The sequence below is a fragment of the Parambassis ranga genome, chromosome 7 (genome assembly GCF_900634625.1).
Source record: "Parambassis ranga chromosome 7, fParRan2.1, whole genome shotgun sequence".
Taxonomy (NCBI): domain Eukaryota; kingdom Metazoa; phylum Chordata; class Actinopteri; family Ambassidae; genus Parambassis; species Parambassis ranga.
In genome coordinates this window covers 15322226-15334282 of record NC_041028.1, presented here as the reverse complement: position 1 = coordinate 15334282, position 12057 = coordinate 15322226, and the positions used below count along the sequence as shown (strand labels likewise).

The following is a 12057-nucleotide window of genomic DNA, read 5'->3' as shown; positions in this document are numbered from 1 at the left end:
CTAAATGATATCCCTCCATCTTTATTTTCTTTCCTCAGGTCCTTTCCTTCCTTCTTTCTCCCCATTTCCATGTATTGTCCTGTTCACTTCGCTTTAGATTTTTTTCCCTGATTGATTTTCAGACTTTTACAAAAGTGTTTTTCTTTTATTGTTTTGTTACTATTGAGCCATCTACCCCTGACCTCTGTTATTATACCACAATCTATACTTCCTCTAAGCAAAGGCCAGCCAGTAATATGAAGCATAATATATATTATTAGAAACATACTCCAATATGTGACTTGTGGAAATTCTGACCTCTATGTTGAGACCTATTCACACTCAGCTTTGGCGAACAACTGCACATGAGTCTGATGTGACCCTTCCACGCTCTCTGTATGCAGATAAATACTAGCATCATTTGGCAAGCATTGACTAAAGTAACTATCACACATATCCTGCTGTCATAACGTAGAGTCATATGAAAAATCAACACCATAAATATGTGTCTTCATGTCATAGATAATTTAGAATTATATCAAGTTTTTTTTCCTAAAGAATTGCAGCTGTTGTCCCTCTCTCTCTCTTTGGAGATGCACATATGGATCCTGCTGCTGGCAAAGGAAAGACAAAGCAAACTGTTACTTCATCCTAATATCCTGGCTTCCGTGGTCTGATTGGATCCACGTGTGACACCAGGTGTGAACACTGGCCTAAAGTCGCTGGATCCAACCACAAAACCCTCCTTTCCTTCTTCACTTGCGAACCTTCAGTGAGCCTTTAAACCAGGCTTAGAGTGACTGCCGCAGCAGCACTGGTACCTCTCCACGCCCCCATTTCCTCCTGACAAATCATGCATGAACTGCATCCACTGAATTAGACACACTTAGTATTCATCCGTGCTTTGTGTAACATTTAGTGCAGAGTGCAGACCACAAAAAAAAACAGTTGAAGGTTGTAGTCACAGTTGGGGGCAGTTTAGAGTCAGTGTGTGTATGTATGTGTGTGTCTTGGGATTTAGTCTGTTAGTGTGCCTGTGCTGTGTATTCTAGCAGCATAAAGACAAGGCAGCAACACACAGCAGAAAAAAAATCACTCCCACTGTAATTTTGTCACTAACAGCTGATTAAACACCGATTTAACCCATCAGGCAATGCCTAAAAAAATCAGGAAGCAATCCTTCTAATGACTGTGTCCATTAAATCCTGCTGATAAAGTGCAGTTGTAGAGCAATCTGTCACTTAATCTAAAAAAAAACACTAAAATTGAGCAATGCAGTGTAATTTTAATCTTTATACTTAAACTTTAGATGTGAGAAGTAACTGATTTGTAAGTGTGAGAATAAGTTTTTTGCAGTGCAGTGACAGGAGACAGCTGTGGGAGATAAGAGCTGTCTGACACCAGTGGGAAATGTCACAGCTAATACATATCACATGTGGAGAAACTCACACTGGACGCCTTGTTTCCTGCAAGACTGTGAGTGTGTGCGTGTGCAAGTGTGTGCATGAGCTCACTTGCAATGAAATTCCACATGTGTGCAGCACATGTTGCGTGCACATCTCATGAACTTGAATGCCTTGCTGTTATTTGATACACAACCCACTGAGCTACATTTCAAGAAAGGCGCACACATAAAGTGCCTCCCTCGTTTGTCAGGAACATTAATAAAAAAGTGGAGCAACAGACGCACAATTCTTCATGCTTCAGGTGCTACAAATACACATAAAATGTTATGTCATGGGATATAGTTTTTAAACTTATTTAAAAGGCTTCTCTGGTGATTTATTATTGCACTGTAATAAAAGCGGGGGTTCACAGGAGAGGGATTTATAAAGCAAATGGTCACAGCTGCAGCAGCAGACAGTGCTGTACTCAAAGCTCAAAGTCCAGGATTCCTGCATTACCCACAATGCATTGCATCCTTACTGGTAAGTGAAGCCAAGATATCTTATGGGCGCTTCCTCCTGGAAAAAAAAAAAAACAAGACGCCATCTTGGAACCTCAGTAAAGATGAAGCTGCCATACACCCACCCACTATGGCCGTGAGTCAACTTTGTGCATTGGCTTGGCTGCTCCATCGGCTGCTGACCACAATGTGGTAAACACATCACAAAGTCTAACCTAAATGGCCTTTAACCATCGCTCAAATTTATTTCAATTTTTAGGGAGTACTATTAGTTTTTAGTTGGGTCTTTGTCCCATCCACTAACATGGAGGAGGCGGGGTTTATGAGCTATACAGCAGCTAGCCACCAGGGGGCAATCCAGATGTTTTCAACTCACTTTCAGAGAGGCGTCATGTCGTTTGTCTTTAGTTAGGCTACAAAATGCTACAGCACATGGCATGAAAACCGATCCTGATGACTAAAACTGCTGTACCACTATAAAACCTTTAAATGTACCTGATATTTAATGTGGGAAAAGTGGGAACTAAAATTATACACTGTAGTTTGTACAGTGTAACCTTTAACCATGACCTTAAAGGGGACTGAAGCAAACATTCATTGACAGTAAATGAAGCAATATCCTCAAGTTACACACATAGCACCACACACACACACACACACAGGGTGTTTGCCTTCAGTGACACCAACCCCTAATTACGGAGTTACAGAGTGTACTGTGGTGCATGAAACTCCAGTCGAAAAACAAGCTCAACTGAGCGAGCGCAGAGCAGATACACACACACACACACCAGCCTGTCTGCTGGCTTATTATGGGAAACCTTTGACATTTTTCATAGGACTTTCTGTTTGTGTGCTCATCACATCGTGTGAGTGCGTTCACACAACATAAAACCAACCCAAATTACAGTGCTGCACACAGACACAGTGCACACAAGTGCAATGAGGAAAACACACAAAAACTGCCATCTCTCTCTCTCTCTCTCTCTCTCTCTCTCAAGAAGCACAACACAACAGCTAAACTGTTCAAATTATCCTAAATTCTTCATTCTGTTTCTTTTTCTTCTTCGTTCTCTCTCTTATTATGGAAATGAGCGAGCAGGCAGACGCGCAAGGTTGTTGGAATACTAAGCACCACTCTGTGTTTGTTCTCTCCTGTACACACAAACTCTCAGAGGTGCATGGCTAAAAAACTGAGGGCGATTTAATGTAATGATGAGTTTACGGGAGGTAAACAAAAAAATATATATAAAAACAAAGGTTGTTGCTTTGGGGGAAAATTAATTCTCCTGATTTTACCACCAGTACACAAAACGGCATCCAGACACCCATACAGAGCCATGGCCTTAGAGGTTGTAGTTTATTCCTTTTACATATGCCTTAAGTCAATACCACTGACTTTTTCTTATTCCTGCCTCGTACGAGATGGTGTTTCAGCCTCTGCTGTGTGCTCACACTGACCAGTAGAGGTAAAATCCTGCAATCCCCGATTCAGCATTCTGTCAGCTAACATTTCTAAACTCACATAGAGCCTTAGCGACTCTAACATCAGAGTAAACAGCATAATTTGTCTTTATTTCCAACCATGCCTCCAGCTTGCTGTGTAACATACAGTATAATATGTTGGATCCTTGCAGCACAGTGTATATGTATTTATTTATATCTGTATTTTTATACTTTACTTTACAGGGAGTGTAAAGGCCATACAGAAACATTCAAATAACAGAGATTTACAGTCTTTTTCTTTAAATGCCCTCTTTTGTCTCAATATCTTCTGCCCTCTGTCTCGCTCTCTACTATCATAAATCTTATTAAAGCTCAGCGAGGGCAGCGATCAACACGCTGCACAGACACACACAAACCAAAGCACGACTTGATGAAATCCCCATTTCTGTGTGGTGTGTGTGACTCAGTATTGTGAGAAAAAAAAAAAAAAAAAATCTAACAGTGGTAAATGGTGTCACTGACATGCTGCCAGGCCATGTGTCAGTGTGTTCTAATTGTGTCCAGTGGAGCAGAACACATATATTCAACTCATACACACAGATTTGTGTTGACGTCAGGGCTCCCAAGTCCAGAAGTCAAATGAAAGCGGATGACGACAACAAATGTAGACAAGATGCCACCCGCTGTGTGTGTGTGTGTTAGCTGGGTGGGTGAGATTTCCTACTCCCTGCAGATGGAGCAACCATACGAGCAGTAAAATATGAATAGAGTGTTTACCGGGATTCATTGATTTAGTTCACAAGTAGTCGTACATGTGGTTACCATGACAACTTCTGATAAATGTGCTGCTACACAAAACAAATAAACAAATATCTCTGCTTACGGTTTGAAAAACTGAGAAAAGAGATCAGCTCATTCTCAAATCTTGAGTGTGTGTGTTTATGTGTGCGTTTGTGTGTATTTGTGTGTCAGGGTCATGCAAAGGTTGGGATGTTCTGAATGAATAGTTTCCTGGCTTGTCTGTGTATGAGTCTCCTAGGAACACACATATACCTCCTAACTGAACACAAAGAGCAAAGACAAACGAACATCCCCACTGCACATACACACAGACTTGGATAAAAGTTGAAATAAACTCAGATGTGCCTGTAATGTGTGTGCTGGGAGTGTGTGTGTGTTGATGCACACATCCTGAAGTTCAGCTGCAATCTGTAAACAATGTTTCTGGCTGAGTGAAGAAAAACAAGAAGCAAGGGGTGAAATGTTCAGGAGAGTACGAGCGATTGTGTATGTGTGCAACTGACAGAACAAGAGAGCATGAACTGCAGATGTCTGACTCTCACAGCAGCCCTCGCTTCTGCAGAAGACGTGTAGTATCTGTGTGAACAGTGTGTATATTGTCGGCGGCGAGCAAAACACTTCTGTTACTTGCATTTCTTTTACGAGGAAAACACTGAGTGTTATGGAGGACTCTTGTTAATAGGAGGATATAACAGCGCAATGTTGTTCAGAAACACATTGACACGGCAAGCTACTTATTTTTTCATCTAATTAACAACCTGACAATGAAAATTCATTGCATTGGTTACACTTCCCAGTGCGGTTATTTTCTGACATCGCCACCCAACAATTAAATGAGCGCCTGCCCATCACTGCTTAAAGTGGAACGATTGCTCGGCCCTGATTTAAAATAACTTGCTGCTGTGTTAATGAGACTGAATGAGCAACGCAGCCTTTCACTGCCGCTGAATAGCCACCGTTGCAGTTAACATGCAAAGAACACAGAGAGCTCATTTAAAGTGACATCAGGCAATTCTGAATGCTAATTACCTCTAATATATGACAAAGAGCTGAGAAGGGTTTCACCATCCCTCTGCACTGCCACGCTGAGCGATAAGGCCTTCGATAAGCAGCTAGAAACTATTAATTAGCTCGCATGGATTGGTGCAGTCAATGGGGTTTTGTTTATCCTGCTAATGTCAGTCCTTCGATTTCATTTTAGAGACTCGGTAGAATGGAAATGTGTTTTATTTGCTATTACTTTGCTTTATATTGTGAGGAAGAAGTTCGGTCAAAGTCTGGACTGTGTGAGCTAAAATAAAGAGTTGCCATCATAGAAAGGTTTTTATCAGTGTTAGGTTACATTCCTGCATCTCTCTTTATGAAGCACAATATATCTGCACAGGTGTGTGCTAAGCTCCTCTCAGCACTCATTCATCAGACCTACTTCACACTTGGGGGTTGGTGTGCTGCTGGGAATAGGTGTACTGCTGGGAACTGAGTAAATGCAGTGCTGAGGTTGAAGTCATTTAGAGAAGCAGCGGATTTTGGCTTAAGGTTGGTTGTTGTTAGGTTTTCGCAGCAGGCAGCTGAGGGGAACACCAGGCTGTTAAGGGGGCCGCAGGGAGAGCCTGAGACGGCCGACAAACTCTTCACTCCACAACAAATTCCCATTTAACTATAGCTTTATTACTTGATGAGAAGTATTCCTGGCTACTAATCATCAAGTAATAATGTTAGAGTATATGTTATTAGTAATTAGTAATAATTAGTAATTAGTTATAATGTTATTGTATTTTTTTAAACAATCTGTGTAACTGCTGTCTATCTTGTGACGTAAATCCCAGTGTGTCAAAGGGTGCCTGTATAAGGATTATCAGGGAATATAGGTGGACTAAGACGCCACCAACCTGGCAACAGTCAGAACCTCCCACAGAGACTCAGAATGGCTCGTATGTGACATTACAGATTGTCTATAGTTATTAACAGTTTGTGGCCTGCTGCTGCCCGGATTCAGGACCCAAGGAATGTTTGGTGTCCAGCATGCAGCTGTTTGAACTGTTTGTTGAATAAATGTCTATTTCATCTGGATTTTTATCACTTATTTTGCACCAGGAGGACAGTTTAAAGGTTTAATCAAAGCTGGTAAATGATTTGCAATACTCCCAACACAAGATTACACCTGTAAATCTATCACACAGGGCCATCGGGCCGCGCAGTAGGCCGTCAATTCACATCAAAGAACTGCTGAACCTCACAAGGCCTGAGGTCCCTGAATAACCTGCATCAACAACAGATTTGCTCCACAGCTGGAGGACATATCAAAGTAAAACCTGCATCTCTAACTGTGTCAACAATTACTCCGTGTCACAGGGAATCAAAAGCAAATAGTGCTGCACTTTATGGCTCTGACCCACTCAGCTGCTTTATCTCTGTGTAATATTTTTGTTTTTCTCGCTTTGGACTTCTGCTTCTAGCCTATCTAGGCAGATCAATACTGGGTAAGCTGAGGTGAGGTGAGGGGAGCCTGAGTGGGAAAACTGTGAAAGTGGAATGGTTAGATGTGGGGGTTGACGATATTTGGCTAATTCTTTTGCCTTTCACCTTTGTTTAAAGGCTACATATCGGCTCTTCAGGCGCTCACGTAAGCATCTGCTGATCCCGCAGACAGACCAAGGTGAGGATACACAGTTCAGCCCAAAGCTCTGTGTACTTTAAAAAGGGCAACAAACTTTCCACTGATAGCGTCAAGGCTTTTCCAAACAGCCTTCACAATAGTGGGCTAACAAGCTGTTCTCCCCTTTTAAAGCCGGACATGACAACTCTTCTGTGAAATCATAATCCTGGAGAGGCAACTTTACAGTGTACCTCTGATATCTTGATGTGAGACATTCTCAGCCAGTGGCCCCCACCCCCAGCTAAAAGATGAGGTAGATATTTTGCGTCTGTTGTGTGAAATCTACGATGTGAAAAGATTTAATTAAGATAGGCCAAGGAGTCATAATTAATTCTGCCTCTCTCTGAGTCAGGCTTACTGTCAAGAACACAGGGAAAGACTCCAGCAGAATAAATTACAGGAGCATTGTATGTGCGTGTACTGTGTCTCCCCCCCCCCCCAATCTAAAAGGGGGTAATGGCTGTGGAACACTTGGTTACTTTATCCTCCCAGAGCTGAGTAAGAGCTCTGTCAGTTCTAGCTGGTGTTCTCAAAATGTAAGTGAGCCCGCCGGCAGTTTTTTTTTTTTAAATAGGCATGCCACCGTCTTAGATCAAATCATATTTCAGTCCATGAGTTTATTTTGACTGTCAGCAAGGAGCATCCTCTGGAGAGAGACGTCAGTGACAAAAAGTGAAATTGAAAGATTCACAGCAAATGGGCTCTTGCCAGGCAGGTGGTGCTGGAGACGACTGTGGTCACAAGGGACCTTAGAACTGTCTGATGCTCCACTCTTCCATTACGCTTGCTTCCTATTCAGTCTCCGGCCTATTCTGAGTCTTGTTTGGCCGTTGTTTAGTCACCTTAGGCATTAACAAGATGTAATGAAGGATGCACCTCCACGGAGCCATCCGCGCTGATTTTCATTTTTGGCCTTAAGATCTTCAGAAGTGAATCAGTTTTGTTCAATTATAACTATATTTGGCATAAATAAGGAACCCATCTGAAATTGTCCTTCAGCAACGCAGAAGCATTATTTTCTCCTTTTCAACAAGCACACAAGTCCACTTCTAATCCCTCAAGCTGCAAATTCTATGTGCTTTCTAGCTTTGGCCAAACGCGCAACAACTGTCTTATTATCAGGAGGCGACAGGCAATAATGAGTATGGCCCGAGCCAAGCAACTGCTGCTTTGAGCTTTCAAATAAAGAGCCTAATTAAAGGCCGCTTTGTGACTTTTGTCACTTTTTTTTTTGACTGGTGATTATAGGCCATTCATCGTGGGGAGGATTCGTCAGCTATTTGCGGGTGGCGCTCGCCATAAATAACGTATAAGAGCTGATGTAGTGCCAAACCTGCGTTTTCTGTTATTTTCCAAGATTTTCTCGCTCTAATTTGAGGAACAAATTCCTTTACTTTCTACAGAATCCACTCACGCTAATAAGGACGTCTCATCAACGGCATTTCACAGAGACAAACTAGGCTGTTTAAAAATGCAGGCTCCTTGGTATCTTGTCTGTGATTTCCTGTAATTAAGGAGTGGGGAGCTGAGCGTCCTTGGTGCCGAGGACAAATTCAGCAGACAAGCCTTGTGCTCTTTAGAGGAGATTTGACTAATAGCGGAGCTATATTAGCTGGTTGACGGTGTCAGCCCTCCACCACTTCTAAAACCATACGTCTTCAAGAAAAAAAAAAGTGGCCTACTGCTGTATTTGGGCCAACTCTAATTGTCTCACTAATCTCTTCAGTGTTAAATGACCCAGAGAAACTGGTTCCCACAGGGCAGGCTTACCCCACTGATTGGAGACTCTGCTTTTTGTTTTGCTTGGCATATTAAAACAGCATAGGCCGCTGATGGAAAGCCTACAGAACTATTGGAAATGTAATTAAGGGCTAGCAGCAGCTTTTAAACGGTTGACTAGTGCAGAAACAAACTGTGCCCTTCAGACAGCGAAAACTTTAATACATGGGAAATGAGTGGCTCAATCGATAAGCTGGGCGTTACTTCTTTTGTAGGAGGAAATTCAATGGGAGACAGAAATGGGCTGCTTCACTGCCTGCATACTATTTCTTTATTTTCCCAGCGGAGAGACAACATTTTTATAGCAATATCTGCAGCAGAAACAGACAAATAGAGACCTCTCTGCAAGATATAATTACTTGTCAAATCAATTTTTTCTGTCATTAAAACAAAAATATAATAAAAAGCCGCTGTAGACGCCGCTGACACGTTCTCTCATCAAATCTCTAGTGTTTTGATGAGGCACAAAACAGAGGGGAAAAACAGTGCGGCTGTCGTACTCCTCAGGTGCACAGGTGAGTTTAGAAACGCTCCAATCAACCACAATTATTTGTTAAAGCCAAACGCCACAGCCATTTCACATTGACAGTGAACAAACCTATTGTCCTGACTCTGCCAGACAAATACATTCATCATAAGCCGCCTCTAATTTGATACATTTTTTTTAAACTCACATCTTTCACGAACTGCTTTTTTTCCCCCAAACAAGCTGGCCTATGGGGAGAATGATTGAGCAATTATCAGAAACACATTCGGCAAGCTCATACTGTGGCCTTTTGTCCCCGGCATCAGTCGGCCCCGGGATCATTAGAAATGTTTTCTCCGTCGTGTTTTCTCCCTCCAAACCTCTGGCTTTGTTGCCTGCATGACGATAGATATAACAAACTCACTCTAGTAGGAGTCCATCCCTGGCTATCTGTCAGTGTAGCAAAAAAAGGGTCTATCAAACACCGTCATACTGTGCTGCCTCTAATAAATATTCATGATAGCAGCTTGAAAACCAGCTGTTTTCCTCCAATTAAAGCTTGCCGAGATCTACTGTTTTGGAAATAAATTGTTGCTTTTTTAATTAACGGCACATGTTACTGGGCCAGAAAACAACCGAAACAATCCGCCACTCGTTGCAAAGATTTATATGTGAGGGACTGGATGAGAACATATGGATAACAAGGCGTAAGTAACACCCCTGGCCAATAAATCCCCTCAAACCAGCAGCCTAAAGTAATGCTGAATACTCACGGAAAGGGTGGAGTATTATCCTTTTAGACCCTATCAGAAGGATGTGAATGCTTCTGTGGTAACATGTATTGAACATCAGCACAACTAGCCGTGCGAAGCAGATCAAATCAAGTCATCAAAAGATCCTTCTTACATCAAAGCCCCGGAGCAGACCTGGCCACGTGCCTGCCATACCAACAGTGTCAAAACAAAAAAAAGCCGAGCAGCCAAATCTGGCACAGCGCACAGACGACTGGCCACTTCAAAGGCCAGGATACGCTGTCTACGGTCATTATTTGCAGGCATCCCCCCCTCCCTCAGAAACCCAGCGGTCAGTCAGAGAAACCACAGTGGACTTACCATCAGGAGGCTGGGCCGGTGTGAAGTGAACTGGTTTGTCTGAAAGAGATAAAACACAAAGAGAGGGGTTTTTAGTTTTTGGGAGACTTCCCAGGGGTAAAGGCCAAGTAATTGAGTTGCTAGAGAAAAAAAGGAAGAGACACATTCTCTCTACAGGCTTTCCTTTTTTATCTAACACATTGTAATGCAGCCACTGGGCCCTGCAGAAATCCAGTTGAGCTAATCGACACAAGTACATTTGAGTGATAGCAGTATCATCACTGTGTTGCTATTCATTGGTTCTATCATTTCAAATCACACAGTGTGGCTTTTTTGATGCTATAAGAGCACAGGAGATTTGAGAACACAGGGATCTGTCTTTGTTTTGGGTTGGGAGATAAGATCGGATATTTCACAACAGATGACGGCTTAAATCCGTGAAAACTTACTCAGGCTCCTGCAGCCATGTGCAGAATAAATCAAAATCTTTTCCCTTAATACAACAGATGACATCATGCTTCTCTCCTGGTCAACACCCAGCAGACGATGATGACATAAGGCTTCTCGGTATATGGGAACATAAAACGAGACCTGCGGTGTCAAATGTCTGAGTAACTCTTAGGGAAATAATCACATGTAACCTGAGTCCTTTGCATCTTCATGCTTGCAAATGAGGACAAACCTGACCAGGACACGCCACACAAGTAAATTGACACACTGTGTAACTGCTGTCTGTTTTTGGTTGTGAAGATGGAAAATCTTAATGTTGTAGCAGCTGATGATTGTTTATTCATTAGTGATTCATTGTAATTATTTAAAGTATTCTAATATTTTACAGACAAACAAGTGGAAAATGTTCCAAAGTTCCAAACTTCCTTTCAATTGTTGCAGCTTTAGAGCATATAAAGAGGATTTAGACGATATCTTTGTGTGTTTGTGTTGTCTTACTCAACACGGCACACAAAAAGCGTCAACAAATGATCATGCCAGTTTTGGCGTGGCAGAACTTGCTTGTCCTGACGTCAATGATGTCTACATACTTTTGTGTATATACTGTAATCCAATTTGAATACTTGTGTTTATTTTTACTTTACAATATGCACTATTTTAGGGAAGCAGTGCATACTGTTAATAACAAACCAAGACAGAGCTACTTTTGTGATTATTTTTCAATTATGTGATCAATTGTTTAGCCTAAGAAAACTACAAAATGGCAAGAAAGCAATTCCCAGAGTCTTAGGAGATGTTTTCAAATATCTCAGACAAACAGTCTGAAACCCCAAAAATCTGTAATTTCCCACATTAGGCAGCCAATTTTCACACTAGAGAAGCTGCAACCAGAAAAAGTTTGTTTGCTAAACAATGGCCTATTCAAATTGTGGTAGATTAATTTTCTGTGAATTGACAAACTGATGAAACAACCCAATTGTTTCAGTGCAGAACAGTGGGATAATTTGTTATACAGACACCATATTGTACCAACCATATTGTGTTAATTGTACTTTTCCTTCCAAAAATCAACACAACAAAGTATCAGTACTGCAACTTCACAAACACATCCATCGTGATAGGCCGGTCACAGTGTACCAAGAGCACCAAGCACGACCCAACCACACCACCATCTGCACTTTGGCAGTCAACTCGGCTGACTGACTCACTAAGCAAAGCCCCAGTGAGTTGTCAGAGCTGCCTGCACTGAACAAACACACCAACACACACACAGAAAGTCTGTGAAGCCATCTCTCCAATGTCTGTGCACTGTGAGGGATAATGAGGAAGATAAAACACATCACATCAATTACCCCGCTAACGCATTTTTCCGGCACCCCCTCCGTCAAACGCTACGCCAAAGCCTTTCTTAGGACTTGTGAGATACCCGTCGGCATCCCAAGACACAGCTGAGTTTTAAATTTAGGCTCACTTAAAATTGCTTGTC

The 12057-nt window shown here is 42.0% G+C and overlaps 1 protein-coding gene across 6 annotated transcripts in view; it reads right to left on the bottom strand.

Moving 5' to 3' along the window:
* Positions 1-12057, bottom strand: part of agrn (agrin) — a 222819-nt gene that overhangs the window by 130733 nt on the left and 80029 nt on the right. For all 6 annotated transcript variants that reach the window (XM_028411002.1, XM_028411004.1, XM_028411003.1 and 3 more), the window contains one exon: positions 10143-10181. In XM_028411002.1, the coding sequence (XP_028266803.1) occupies positions 10143-10181 (39 nt within the window). The remainder of the gene's footprint in view (positions 1-10142; positions 10182-12057) is intronic.